The sequence below is a fragment of the Bufo gargarizans genome, chromosome 4, assembly GCF_014858855.1.
Source record: "Bufo gargarizans isolate SCDJY-AF-19 chromosome 4, ASM1485885v1, whole genome shotgun sequence".
NCBI lineage: Eukaryota > Metazoa > Chordata > Amphibia > Anura > Bufonidae > Bufo > Bufo gargarizans.
The window spans coordinates 95069321-95084748 of NC_058083.1; the positions used below are offsets into that span (position 1 = coordinate 95069321).

Consider the following 15428-nt stretch of genomic DNA (forward strand, 5'->3'; position numbering starts at 1 on the left):
CCCCCAGTCTGTTTATAATCATATGTTTGATCCGTTAATCTGATGCTCCATAGGTTCAAAAACCGATGTTTTAAGCGCCATCACCGCTATCTTGCCGGTCAGCTTGAAGTCAAGGGGGCAGCGGCTTCCTTGCTTTAAGTCAAGGTAAGCACGTCCCCTAACCGTCCCCTCTTTTGTTAGATTGATAGCCTGCAGTGCGGCCGAGATAGCATAAGTCTAGCGCATGCGCAGTGCGCTCCTTGGTTAAGCGCAATCCTGTCTCCGGCTGCCACTGTTAGCCGGGTTTCAGCGGCGCACCGTGGGTGCGCAAGACTTGTGTGATCCCGGCCGCACTGCAGGCTGTCAATCTAACAAAAGAGAGGACGGTTAGGGGGCATGCTTACCTTGACTTGAAGCATGGAAGCCGCTGCCCCCTTGACTTCAAGCTGACCGGCAAGATAGCGGTGATGGCGCTTAAAACATCGTTTTTTGAACCTATGGAGCATCAGACTACCGGATCAAACACATGATTATTAACAGACTGGGGGCTACTATGAGGAAATGCTGGCGGTTTTATATGTGTTTTTGAGGTGACAAGTTCCCTTTAATGGCTAAAGGTTAATGGCCGCAGATTTGACAGTATGACTTCTACATCTATTGTAATCTATTCTAGATATAAGAGCATCACCAGAGAAACCACTCCTGTAATCTGACAAAATATAAAACTTTTAGTAAAATCTGTATCTTATCCAATTTAAATTCATACAGTATTTTTAGATATTGGGGCATTATGTGCACATTAAAGGGGTTTTCCAGGACGGATATTGATGACCGATCCTTATCAGATACGTGGGGTCCAGCATCCTGCATCCTCAGCTGGTACCTACAGCGGCGGCTTCAGGAGGTGCACATGGGGTCATTTATCATACTGGTGTAAAGTAGAACAGGCTTAGTTACCCATAGCAACCAATCAGATTCCACCTTTCATTTTCCAAAGGAGCTGTAAAAAATGAAACGTGGAATCTGATTGGCTGCCATGGGCAACTAAGCCAGTTCTACTTTACACCAGTTTGATAAATCACCCCAACAGTGTATGATGCCGGATCACCACAGCTCTGTACCCTCTGTATGATGCCAGTCGGCTCTGTACCCTCTGTATGATGCTGGACGGTTCTGTAAATTGTGTATGATGCCAGTCGGCTCTGTACAGTGTGTATGATGTCGGACAGCTCTGTACCCTCTGTATGATGCCGGACAGCTTTGTACACTGTGTATGATGCCAGTCCGCTCTGTACACTGTGTATGATGTCGGACAGCTCTGTACCCTCTGTATGATGTCGGATGGCTCTGTACAGTGTGTATGATGTCGGACAGCTCTATACCCTCTGTATGATGCCGGACAGCTTTGTACACTGTGTATGATGCCAGTCGGCTCTGTACACTGTGTATGATGTCGGACAGATCTTTACCCTCTGTATGATGTCGGATGGCTCTGTACCCTCTGTATGATGCCGGACAGCTTTGTACACTGTGTATGATGCTGGTCGGCTCTGTACCCTCAGTATGATGCCAGTCGACTCTGTACACTTACACTGTGTATGATGCTGGTCGGCTCTGTACCCTCAGTATGATGCCGGATCACTGCAGCTCTGTACACTGTATGATACCGGTCGGCTCTGTACACTCAGTATGATGCCAGTCGGCTCTGTACACTGTGCATGAGGCCGGATGGCTCTGTACACTCTGTATGAATGCCAGTCGGCTCTGTACACTGTGCATGAGGCCGGATGGCTCTGTACACTCTGTATGATGCCAGTCGGCTCTGTACACTTTGTATGATGCCAGTCGGCTCTGTACCCTCAGTATGATGCCAGTCGGCTCTGTACACTGTGTATGATGTCGGACAGCTCCGTACCCTCTGTATGATGCCGGACAGCTTTGTACACTGTATATGATACCGGACGGCTCTGTAGACTCTGTATGATGCCAGTCGGCTCTGTAGACTCTGTATGAAGCCAGTCGGCTCTGTAGACTCTGCATGATGCCAGTCGGCTCTGTGCACTCTGTATGATGCCAGTCGGCTCTGTGCACTCTGTATGATGCCAGTCGGCTCTGTGCACTCTGTAATGGCCAGTCGGCTCTGTACACTCTGTATGATGCCAGTCGGCTCTGTGCACTCTGTATGATGCCAGTCGGCTCTGTGCACTCTGTATGATGCCAGTCGGCTCTGTGCACTCTGTAATGGCCAGTCGGCTCTGTACACTCTGTATGATGCCAGTCAGCTCTGTACACTCTTAATGATGCCAGTCGGCTCTGTACACTCTGTATGATGCCAGTCGGCTCTGTACACTCTGTAGTGGCCAGTCGGCTCTGTACACTCTGTATGATGCCAGTTGGCTCTGTACACTCTGTATGATGCCAGTCGGCTCTGTGCACTCTGTATGATGCCAGTCGGCTCTGTGCACTCTGTATGATGCCAGTCGGCTCTGTGCACTCTGTATGATGCCAGTCGGCTCTGTGCACCCTGTATGATGCCAGTCTGCTCTGTACACTCTGTATGATGCCAGTCGGCTCTGTACACTCTGTATGAGGCCAGTCGGCTCTGTACACTCTGTATGATGCCAGTCGGCTCTGTACACTCTGTATGATGCCAGTCGGCTCTGTGCACTCTGTAGTGGCCAGTCGGCTCTGTACACTCTGTATGATGCCAGTCAGCTCTGTACACGCTGAATGATGCCAGTCGGCTCTGTGCACTCTGTATGATGCCAGTCAGCTCTGTACACGCTGAATGATGCCAGTCGGCTCTGTGCACTCTGTATGATGCCAGTCAGCTCTGTACACTCTGAATGATGCCAGTCGGCTCTGTGCACTCTGTATGATGCCAGTCAGCTCTGTGCACTCTGTAGTGGCCAGTCTCGGGCACTGCAGCGTTTTTTCTCCTACTCAAATACATGGTAGTTGAGCTGCAGTACTGGAGAACGGCCACTACACAGTGTATGGGGGTGGGTTTCAGACCCCTACTGATCAGATATTGATGACATCCTATGGATAAGTCATCAATATCTGAATCCTGAAAGCCCCTTTAAAGTGACCATAGATATATATTATTATAAATGTATAGCGGGTCACTTTTCCCCATAGGCAGAAATCAAGGGAAAGAAAATCAGGCACGTTGAACTTTATCATGCACTATTCTTAGTTCTCATAGGAAATAAGCCGCTACCAAAAGTGTCTGGCAATGGTTTATTCCCCTATCTTAAAGGGGGATTCCGGTTTTAACAAGTTATCACCTATCCAAAGGATAGGGGATAACTATCAGCTCTGTGGGGTCTTACTGCTGGGATCCCCACCGATCACAAGAATGAGGGCTCTGTACCCTGTAGAGTCCCCCTGAAATGGATGGTGCAGCTGACACTTGTTATAACAGGAATACCTCTATAATTGAAACGCATGGCTCAGCCCAGCTATTGAAGATGAGTGGGCAAGTTTACACCACAGCAACTACTTTTTATAAACTCTAAATGCATTATTATTAGCAGAGGGAGTAATGTTGTATTATTATCACACATGGCATATGGATAGGATGCATTTCTTGGTTGTGAAGTGTCCTACCAGTCATTCAAGACATCATCTTCCTCTTTGTTCTTCTCCCCTTCCAGCACTGTTCTATACACAATCCAGCAGGGGATTACACTGCCCCTAGTGGAACATATGGGCTAGTGCAGCTCCTGGAGAGAGTGAGGGCGGAGAGCACAGTCCCATGAGAGGGAGGGAGGGAGGAGGGGCAGGAGAAAGGTTATGTGTGGTTAGAGCTGTTATCCCAGGGGGAGCCTGAAACTCTCACATTCCTGGCATAGCACAGCTATTGAGGTAGTACAGTCAGTGTGTTAGGAAGAGAGTCAGTCTGCTCTGAGCTCTCAGGCTGTGAACAGCCTGCTCCCAGCACTGAAAGGATAGCCACTTACACCTAGGACATTGGCACATGCTGGCACCCACACTGCTGCACACCTTGGGGATGATCTGGTGAGAACCCACAGTTTTTTCTTTCATGGTATAGGGACTATCTAATGAACACTTTGAGTTTTAGAAATAATTTAGTTGCAATATAATCATTTTTGTCAATTTGCCTATTTTTTTTATTTTTTTATTACAAAGTTGATTTTAGTCAGTATTTGTTTCTATGTGTTTGTTTTCTTTGAGGTTTTTATCTAGCATGATTTAAGGAAACTACAAGTAAAAGATGGTTTCATTGAACATATGTTAACTTGTACTTATGTGGATAGGAGTTTGCAGTTGTATGTGTATTGAGATATAATGTATCTGTGTTAAGATTTATTCTGTATTATTTACAAAGCACCTACTTAATGTTATAAAGTGTCAGACATATGGCTCTGGTTGGCTTCTAGATGTGTGCCACCTTAGACAAAATATTAATAGGACCAGGCTTTTGTTGGTCCGCTCAACATGTTTGCTCGAGTTGAGCTGTAGAAATATGTTCTCCTTCTATCTTGTTAACTATTTTTATTCTTATGATAATACGGGTCTAGTGGCGTGGTATGCTTTGTTTGTAGTGAATCTGTTAGGTGTAAACAATGGCACATTCTTTCATGGGGTGAGAAGGAAAGAAATGCAGGTGTTTGGTCACCCCTAGCAATGCCTGAGGAATGCATGGGGTATTTTTTTTGTTATTGTTCTTATTTTGAGTACAAGCTTTTGTATGTCTGTGGCAGGGCTTCAATGCACGAAGAATGTCAATTGCAACACAAAGGGATTGGTGATGTCACGTTGCAGGTATTTGTGAGGTTGTTATATCTCCTACGCTGTGGACAGCTTTGGCCATTAAGATAGCAGGAAATCCACAGGTCTGTGGTCATTAAACTCATCATCTAAGCATGTTGTGGACAGCAATGTGCAGAATGTTGACTATAGTCTTTTTTTTAACCCATTGTCACGTATTAAAACAGTTCTAGCTAAATAGGTGACTACCTGGAACTTCTCGGACATTGAGTTAATTTAGAAAATGTGTCCTTTAGAGTCCGTAGATGTAATTATGGTTTGTTGTTCAACTTCAACTAGGATCTCTGGTATTTCAGAGGAAGGCTCCAAAACAGAAGCTGCAGGGGGGCATACCAGAGAAATACTGGACCTTATCTCCTTAGAAAAAAAAGGAGGAGGGAGAAATTCCAATCATTAATACGGCCCCTGCCTGAAACAAAAAAACAGGTCAAAAGTCTTACCTCTCTAGGTTACTGTGAAACAGCGGGTGTAAGGGACAAGAGCATGTAGAAAGGTATTTGCAATTAACCATAACAGGTACCATCAAGGTTAATCCTTTGCAGCTCAATGCTAATTAGGGTTTCTCAGCCTCCAGCAACTTCTATACTGTCCATTGACATGCACATATTTTGTAAATAGTTTCCACAGAAACAAATATTAGAAAATTGTAGACTCATATAAAGAGATGATACAGTAGAAGAACGCAAGATGATTGGATATTGTAAATAAGAATCTATTATAATATGTTGTTTTTCCATTCACAGGCTGCTATCACCAATACCTTAGATCAGCAGAGGATTCAGGGAAAGGATTATCCAGTATTTTTATTTCCTGTGGGATTTATTTTTATCCTTTGAGCAAGAATGAGAATGGCAGAGGATTCGTCTGGAACGGTTCTACACCGTCTAATTCAAGAGCAACTGAGATATGGCAATCTTAGTGAGAATCGCACATTGTTGGCCATCCAACAACAGGCTTTGAGGGGAGGTGGGGGCAATGGAAGCCCTAGGTCGTCCCTTGAAAGCCTTGAACAAGAAGAGATGCAGGGCAGCCCTTCCACAAGGCAGGAACCTCAAGGGCAGGAGTACCACTGTGACCATTTCTACTTGGAGAACCCTATGTATAAAGCTTACGAATTCCAACATAAAGGTGAGGAGCTCCCAACCTATGAACAAGCCAAAGCTGCCCTTTCTCAATATTATGCAGCTCAGAATGTCCAGAATGTTGAACATGTTCCTCAAAGGCAAGACCAGTCCCTCATGGAGCTGAAACATGGCCATGTAAGGTCTCTCAGCGAGAGGTTGCTGCAGATGTCTCTTGAACGCAATGGCGCCAAGTCTCAAAACTTCATGAGCTCCTCACACAGCTTCCCTCAACTTTCTAAACAGTATCAGCTTTCAGTAGCTCGTGGACAACAAGATGTAGGAGTGCACTACAGAAATGCTCCACCCGAGTATCCTACTTACAGCCAACCTGACCAGATCAGTGGGTATGCAACTGAACAAAGGCAATATTCTGGAAATCTCCCATTATACCATCAGCCTGATGTCAGGTAACCACATTTTCTTGAACCATATACTTTACAGCCTAACATGGTCCATGGTCTCTTCTATAAGAGGACCTATAAACCAGACTTCAAACAGTTGATAATCTCAATTGGGCCTGTGTATGTAGATGTATTGATCTGCACAGACAGACCAACATTGTATTAAAAGCTGCTTCAAAGGAGGATATAAAAATCTCTTTAAACTTTAGTCTTTGGCATTTAAAAGAGGTCCCTGACAATAAACACTGAGCTGGTGGGCTGCGACAATTCTGCATTGTTCACACAGGAAGAGATAAGCAAAGGCAGGAAGCGGCTCCATATGCCAGAGATGCAGATAATAGTGAAAGAATATTTTCAGCCTCATAGTAAAAGAATTTTCTCCCTTGTTAGTTCTTGTAACCCCTTTGGCAGCAGAAGTCATCAGTCCCATTACCGGAAATACCATCCCCATTGTGATAGCCATTATGAATCCCTAAAGTTCCAGTAAAAGAATAGTAAAAAGGAAGATGTATTATTCTGGCCCAAGGCACGGCTCCTACTTCTAATGCCTTCCTTCCAGACATTGGTATTCAGGCTAGTTCTGGAATGGCATTTTGATTATAGGTGGCAGAGGTAGGATAAGTAAGATGGATAATGTAGAAAATTCTCCAGGCCTCAGCTGGAATCTTCAGCCTAGTTAATTTTAGATATCGATGCATTCATGTTAGATAGGGACTGAGTCGCTGGGAAAGATGTTGCTTTGTGTAGGTTGTACAAGACCGTACAGGCCCCTTGTACAAGCTCATGCTAATCTCTCCATGATGTTATAAAAACTGATTCCAATATGAGGTGAAGTCATTTGGTTATTTTGGGACAGGAAGGAAGCGCTATCAATCGACATTAGCATTTGGAACTGATTTACATCGTAAAACAAGTAAAGATCTGTAGCTAATCTAATATGTACAGGTGTACATGACTTAATGCTCTTGTTTCTTCCTTGCAGGACCATGCCAGATCCCAACGTACAATATGGCCATATGGCATCCTTTAATGCAGCCGGTAGTCACATGGCTCGCATGGACGCTTTGCTGCGAGAAAACGAAAAGTTGCGCAGGGAACTTGAGACTTACAGCGAAAAAGCAGTCAGAATCCAGAAGGTATGCACATCAGACGTAGCGTCCTGTAACTGGTGTTATGATTGTAGGCACACGTTAGAAGCATGTTGTGTATCCACCTAGCAGCTGTCTTTCCTGTCTAGTGCACCAGCCCCTAGATTTTGGAAAACCCATTAGCATCCATATATAATTCCCATCAACAAACAGGTTATTGTAGAGGTTCTCCAGCTGGTCATGGAGGGTGGGGTGTTTATCCCTCTTGGTTTCATTTTGTCAGCCCTTTCACTTTTTCTGACCCATCCCCCCCTCCTCCATAGTCTCCCCTATAACAGCTGCGAGGACTCTTTGCACAATGAGGCAGCTATGAGCCATTTGTTAAAGGCACACGTAGAGCTGAAGGCCGCTGACAGTTGCCTGGGTTTTGTGTTCTGCTTGAGCTGACCTGATGTGGCATAAATGAGCCATTGTGTGCGGATGAAAAGGTGCCTGTGTTAGGAAGGCCTCAGCTGTAAGGAATAGGGAGGGGGGTGCCAGCCCCTTAGCAAATGTGTAATCCAGACAGGCAGGTGGCATAAAGTCTACAGACATAATCAGTGTTTAAATAAGGAGCGCTATGGTCTAGTCTGGGCCCTATTCAGTTTAGAAACAGATTGTAATGAGATCACTACTGGATAACGGGAGCCCTGTGCAGATTTGTAAAATTTAGGCTAAACCGCCAGACTTTTATTAAAAAAAACTATTCAAGTTAGGATTATTATTTAGATTGCATAATACTATACTATATTACTGGCTATCATATAATGATATAATAAATAATGTGTGTGTGATATGGCGTCTTCAATACGCATTACAGTCTATTAATCTCTCTCTTATTTCATAGCTGGAGACAGAAATTCAGAGAATCTCCGAAGCCTATGATAGCCTGATGAAAGCATCCTCTAAGAGGGAATCACTTGAGACCGCCATGAGGACCAAGATGGAAGGAGAGATGAGACGCATGCAAGACTTTAACCGTGACCTGAGAGGTGAGGGACAAAGAAAATAAAGAAAAGGCCTCCCTTTCCACATTAACATACTGTGCCATGTGCTATCAATCATCATTAGCTCCTCACAGTGGATATTAGTGTTAAGTGAGTGGACTCTCTTAAGACCATCCAGTCCTTGAAAAGCCATGTACGGAGACAAGTCTGGACAATAGAGGCGTAGGAAAGACAATGAGGTCTCCTGACAAAGCTCATTAACCTACATATCCTATCAACATTGTGCTCATTAGTATGTCTTGAAATGCATATTGTAAAAGAAAAGGTTGTGGAGCACCGCTGTCCTACATACAGATAGAAAACGGTTATTTTTGAGAAGAAGACCATGTCACTAGAGAGGGAGCCTAGAAATAGGTTGAGGAAGGGATGAGTTGAGGATACAGTAGAAAGAAGGGACATGTTTCATCAGTGCAGAATTACTCTAGTCTTTATTGCTGAACTAATTTTTGTGTTTTTTTAATTAGAACGGTTGGAATCTGCAAACAAACAACTGGCAGCCAGAAGCCTGGAGAACCGAGAGGACAACCAAGGGACAGTATCCAAGCTGCTTGCTCAGTGTAAGTTATACTCCTGCAAATCCACCACATAACTTCTTAGCACCAGAATGTTAATTTTACTGTAACCTGTAGCAAAAACTACAACCCCCATTAGATTGCAGGATATTGCTGTGGAAAATAGGAATGCAGTAGTTTATTTCACTCTCAGCTAAAGGGGTTAAAAATATTTTAAAAGTCAGGGAAGCCTTTAAATAATTTAAAATAATTATACTCACCATTCTAAACCTGTTCTGTGCCACTGATCCATTGCTGCAACCATATTTTTGGTTGATGTGCCCGTACACTGCATGTGACCACTGCTCAAGATCGTTGAGGCCAGGGCTTGGCTGCAGTGGTCACATGAGGTGTGCGTCACCACTGCAGATATGAAAACAAAGCCCATTCGGGAGGACAAAGTGGCGTTGCTCGGTCAAAAGGGGTTTTAGAATGGAGAGTATAACTTTTTTTAAATTATTTTAAAAGCTTCCCTGCCTTTTTACAAAAAATAAATGTACCCAGACAACCCCTTTAAGAAGAGTGTGTGGTCAGAAGTCATAAATGCATTCTTATTTAACCTTCATTACACACTCTGCAAATATTACAAGTGGATTTATAGCAGTTCATAAACAAATGAGTCTTAACCTGAACGCTGCCTACGTGGGATCTGGCCTGACGCACCTCTAAGGATACAGGGGAGGTGTGTCCATTCTCTGCTTTCTGAAGAAAAGGCTATTCTGCTTTAGCAAACAAACAGAGTTCAATGTGACCTGAATTCTTAGCATTCCAGTCCCTGAGCTTCCCCATCCCCCTTTCTTAGCTCTAGAAAAGTGGAGGGAAAAGGGAAGAAGCACAGTAGCCAGAACTGCAGGGGTTAACAGGATAAGCTCTTATGAGAGCACGTGTCTCTACAAATGGAAAAAAAATGAAAGCCATGAGGAAGTAGATATAGAGAAGTGATAGACCTGTAACCTCCTGTATGGAAAGTCCTGCATTCCTTTACAAAAGTAGGTGTTAAAGGGGTTGTTCACCATATGACCTTTATCCTGGGGTCCGACACACAGCACCCCAACAAACAGCTGTTTGTGGCAACCACTTGAATGGGAGCTGAGCGGCAGAGCTCCAGCATGGCCACTGCACAGTAGATGGATCTTTTTGCTGCTGGCTCAACCCACTTTTATGTTCCAGGCACCGGCGGCTGCCACAAACAGCTGGTCAATGGGTATGCTGGGTGTTGGACCCCTACAAACCTGATATTGATTACCTATACTGAGGACAAGTAATCAGTGTCTAAAGGGTGGACAACCCCTCAATATCTCAAGTCTTCTTGATGTCTAGTGTCTGATCCAAGTTCCTGTGAATTTCTATTACATGTACTTTATACATTCTAATTGCCCCAGATGTATTCATCCAGCCACATTGAACTTATAGCAATGCATATCCCAATGGGAACACCACCAGAGAAAACTGGTCTTACCAGGATATACATCCTTGAACTGCTATGTACCCGATGTCTTGCTTCTCCAAGCCTGGGAACCTTCATGTTTGCTTAACCTTTTCATGGAACAGTGAAGTAGCAGTCAAGTTTAACATATTCTTTAGGAATATTCTTGTTAGGTCATTCCACATACAGACAAAGCTCTTGTAAACATGTTCAGATCTCACAGGCCTCTTGGTTGTTTGCAGAGCTTATCATACTTCTCAGGTCTCTTTTTGTTTGCCAAGTGTTCTAAACCTAGGTGGGATCTCCAGCTCTGAGGGAACATTACTGGCTTGTAGACTGCTTGAAGGTGTTATATTCAAATCATTTCATCACTTCTTTGTTAAATCTGCCTTGTATTTGTCTCTGGACAGTTTTTCCCACCAGGGACAAGATTACATTTTAAATGGTTATATTTTTACCTGTTCCAAGCATCGGGTTTAGCATCAATCAACAACTTTAAATGTCCTGAATCTGATGTAGAGATCGCTGACCGTTTCAGGTTATTAACTATATACTCTTATTTCATACAGGTCGAGAACAGCAGCAAGAGAAAGAGAAGCTGGAGAGAGAGATCAGTCTCCTGCGTAGTGCTAACGAGGACCAGCGGAGGAGAGCAGAGCTGCTAGAAAAAGCCCTCAGTAATGCTCAGTCCACAGCAGCTCGCACAGAAGATGAGCTTCGCAAGAAAAGAGCATATGTGGAAAAGGTGGAGAGGCTACAACAAGCTTTAAGCCAGCTCCAAGCTGCCTGTGAAAAGAGAGAACAACTGGAATTGCGCCTGAGGACAAGGCTTGAACAGGAGTTGAAAAATTTAAGGGCTCAGCAGGTAGGGATGACTTTAGTGAAACTTTGACTGTATTAACTACAGTCTTTTTTTCCCCAAATATAATGGAAACCCACACTCACAATTTTGTTATTCCAACAGAGACAACCATTGTTGAAGAATGGAGCTCAATCACCTGAACTTTCTGTCCAAGTACTGTCCGAACAGCTGAGGGAAAAAGAGGAACGGATATTGGCACTGGAGGCCGACATGACCAAGTGGGAGCAGAAGTACTTAGAAGAACGTACTATGCGCCAGTTTGCAATGGACGCTGCTGCCACTGCTGCTGCTCAGCGAGATACCACCATCATCAATCACTCACCTCGCCACTCACCAAACAATAGCTTTAATGAGGATCTCCTAATGGTCAACCATAGGCACCAAGAAATGGAGAACAGGTAGGCTGACATTTTCATAGTTCTTATTTACAATTAAGAATTAGACTGATTAGATTTTTCTCTTTACATAATCCTTTTCTTCCTTTATTATAACAATTTTTATGTTTTTCTTTCTATGCAGAATCAAAGCTCTTCATGGCCAGATACTAGAGAAAGATGCAGTCATCAAGGTCTTGCAGCAGCGTAAACCCCACCAAGGCCCATTGCGACCGGCTAAGTCTGTGCCCTCAATTTTCACACTATCTGTATCAACTCCAAACTCGTCCGCTGGACGAGTCAACCAGTGCCAAGTGGAAGCAGGTGAATACTTGTATATATTACATCTCAAGACAGCCTTGATGTTTTAGCTTTCTGATGTTCCTTCAATGAGAACATTATGCTTATCATTGGCTTATGCTTCTTTTACAGTCTGCCAGTCAAACTCTTCGCCCCCTGCCAATGCTAGCATCTTACCTGTGCACTTAAAACATGGCAGTAAAGATGGCAGCACCCAGACAGATTGTTCAACTGAACTACCAGCTGTAACAGACTCCTTTCTGGACAAGAACACATCTTCATCGGGTAGGTTTCCTGTGTAGGACATATCACAATTTATGGCGATATGTTGGATGATTGAATTATATCACTTTTTTAGCGGATACTTTGTCATCTCTCTAAGCTTTTTACCTGTCAGTTCAGTTCCCACAAAATTCTATAGATTTACACAAAGGGTGTGTTCTTGGCACACACATCAACATTACCACAGTAAACGTTGTATGTCCACCCATCAACAAGGCTTTCATTGGCTCATCAGGAGTCTTCACTCCACCATACCATTAAAATGCAAGTGTGGACATTGCTTGCCAGAACGATCATCTATCTCTTCTATCAACGCTGATAGAAGATGTTTCGCAATGGCAGAATCTGCACTCGCTCCCCTCCCCCAGGCTGAGCCTGTGCCGAGCCTTGCATAGCTGAGAGCTTTCTCCTCTCACAATCCCTGCCAAGGCTTGGCCTCCCTTGGTGATGACTAATGCCAATGAATCTCAGCTATGCAGCTGGGAACAGAATGCAGGTGTTAGGCCAAAGACTGAGCGAAGAAAGAGGGAAGGGAGGAGGGAACATCTCTAATGTTCAAAAGAATACATTAGCGATATATCTTGCCTTGCATTCTACTACACAATCTCAAAGGTGATCAAAGCCTAGGAGAATGTATACAATATACTGGGGATAAGAATGTGAAATACTTAGAAAAAAAATAGAAAAAAAAAAAGTTGTCGGATCACTTGAAATAGTGCCCACACACCACCTTTCCTCCAGTTTGAGTGGCACTAAGAAGCTTTTGTTAGACATTATGTTCTTAAGAACAATTAGTCAATAGAATCTTAATGTTTTCTCATATTTATCACATTCCCATTACTCTGCCCCAGCAAAGTAACCTCACCATAATAATACAGTGTCTGCTCTCCACGTAAAGCCACAGACATGTCTGGAATGTCCCCCCCCCCCCTCCACTGCCACCACATTACGATGCAGCCATAGAAAATAGGCCATTGTGACCCAGTGCACTCATCTTGAGCAATAGAGCTGCATACATCATCCCAGACAAACCCTTTCACACAACAAGGAAGGCCCACTGTCCCGGCTTCACTCCTTGCAGTAGTTCATTGTATGGAATTCAGTCATCTTTTATGTGGCCACATTTTAACATGACTGATCACATGGTTGTCTCATCATCCCTGTATTCAATGGCCTTGGTCAGGGATGAATCAGAGAATAGAATCACTAGGCTGCATAGCAAGCGCTTAGATGGATAAAAAAACAGTCATGCATAGACAATCTGCTTTCATGCTGACAGGATATCCAGTGAATGTGTATGAATGTGTGTCACCCTGCTGCTTCTCATGTGCTGGTATCTGAAATATTGCAATTTAGTGTGCCCAATACATCTGAAATGTGTGAATGTTGCGTGTAATCATCATGTCAGCTTCATGCTTTACATTATGATAATGATTAGATCATGACAGGTTTGTTTTTGTGCTTAGCTCTTAGTATTGGACCACTCATTAATGGGTGAATTAGTATGACCCTATGATTTAGGGTTGACCGTCGAACCAATTGATTATAAGATTTCCTGAAGATTTACTATAAATTAATGAGTTGCTTTTTTTATTTTATTTTTTTCAGAAGCTGTGTCTACTGCAAAAAGTTCCAACATGATCGAAATGGTAGAAATCCTCATCTGAGCTACTACTCCCTGCGGATAACACCCAGGTGTTGAGAAAGTCTTACGTGACCAGGAACCAAAGCTGGTCGATCAACTGTAGTCTACTGGGAATGAATCTCATGTTCAGTCTACAAGGCTGTCTTAACCACCAGAACAAGGTGTGTTAAGCTTGGAAGCTTCGAACTAAAATCTAGATGGACCTTAGAGATGAGTGAGCACTGACTGCTGAGAAATCAAGAAGATTCGAGAAAAACCTCCCTGGAGTTGAAGACTTACCAGCTTCAATTAATGTGACATAATGTCTGATCTTTTGGAATTGCAACTCAACCACAAAGCTTTGATTCATGTGGAAATAGACTCTGGAAAGGGGAGATGAATAAAGTTAACTTTTGTTTTTATGTGGAAATAGACTCTGGGAAGGGGAGATGAATAAAGTCTACTTTTGGCTTTCGAGAGCCAAGGGCCAATCCCTGTTGCTGCTAGAAATACCTCCAAAAATGTAGGGGTTTGAAGTGGTTTAAAGTTGTCGGACTCTCGTCCCGAACATTTGTCATGTAAATACTTTTTTGTCTATTTTTATTTCCTTCTTCTGTTGATTCTCAGTATTTATACATCTACGTTCCTGTCTTTTTCAAAGACCTTCAATGATCTACTCTGATTGGTGTTCTACCAAGATGCAAGGGTCAATACGTGAGCTGTGGCTCATACGTTGATACTTGCTCACACAGGTAGAAGCCAAATACTATTCCTTGTACATCTCCACTAGATCATATATTTATTGTATATTTGAAACCCCCTCTCCCACTCCGAGCCTTCTCTTTCTTGCCGGACTGCTGTTGCTGGTCAGCAGTGGCCATTTTTAATTTCTATTCTTGTATATTGTTTACAGAATTAGATCATAAGAAAATTGCTCAAAACGCAATTTACTAAAGATTTTTCTAGAAATTGCCCCCTCCTACACCCCTCTGGCATCAGAATGGGTTACAAATGTAATATATTTTTTGTATTGGTATTTCTGCCTATCTGCGCTGTGAAAGTCTGTTTTATTCCAAAGATGTATGAATCTGATATATATTTTGTGAGTTTACTTAAGTTATCGAAAGTATTTAAAGATGTAAGCGTGCCTGTTGTTTCTTAATATTATTCGCTTAATGTATGCTGCCTGGATGCTGTCTGGTTCTGCTGTTGCAGACCAGAATTTTGTTATTTTAAATATGGAATTAAATACATTTTAAAAGTAAAATGAAATTCGTGTGATGACATATTTTGTTTGTTACTTCAAAATGGAGGTTGAAACCTAATTGGCCAACATCCTTAAAGGGGTTATCCAAGAATTGATATTGATTACAAATCACTAGTCAGACCACACTTGGAGTACTGTGTACAGTTCTGGTCTCCTGTGAACAAGGCAGACATAGCAGAGCTGGAGAGGGTTCAGAGGAGGGCAACTAATGTAATAACTGGAATGGGTGGACTACAGGACCCAGAAAGATTATCAAAATTAGGATTATTCACTTTAGAAAAAAGATGACTGAGGGGAGATCTAATTA

The 15428-nt window shown here is 43.1% G+C and overlaps 1 protein-coding gene across 1 annotated transcript; it reads left to right on the forward strand.

The window, feature by feature from the left end:
- The first annotated feature begins 3823 nt into the window (after positions 1 to 3823).
- On the forward strand, positions 3824 to 15126 carry AMOTL2 (angiomotin like 2). Its single transcript, XM_044289426.1, has 10 exons — positions 3824 to 4002; positions 5520 to 6307; positions 7284 to 7437; positions 8276 to 8420; positions 8900 to 8992; positions 10982 to 11277; positions 11377 to 11672; positions 11794 to 11972; positions 12081 to 12233; positions 13839 to 15126. The coding sequence occupies exons 2-10, from the start codon at positions 5619 to 5621 to the stop codon at positions 13895 to 13897; spliced, it is 2064 nt and encodes a 687-aa protein (XP_044145361.1). The 5' UTR covers positions 3824 to 4002; positions 5520 to 5618; the 3' UTR covers positions 13898 to 15126.
- The last annotated feature ends 302 nt before the right edge of the window (positions 15127 to 15428 follow it).

Bases quoted from the DNA above. Each gene is read 5' to 3' on its own strand.
- AMOTL2 (XM_044289426.1), top strand. From the start codon at position 5,619: ATGAGAATGGCAGAGGATTCGTCTGGAACGGTTCTACACCGTCTAATT. The intron at 11,973-12,080 runs GTGAATACTTGT...CTTCTTTTACAG, and splicing joins CCAGTGCCAAGTGGAAGCAG to TCTGCCAGTCAAACTCTTCG. The intron at 12,234-13,838 runs GTAGGTTTCCTG...TATTTTTTTCAG, and splicing joins CAAGAACACATCTTCATCGG to AAGCTGTGTCTACTGCAAAA.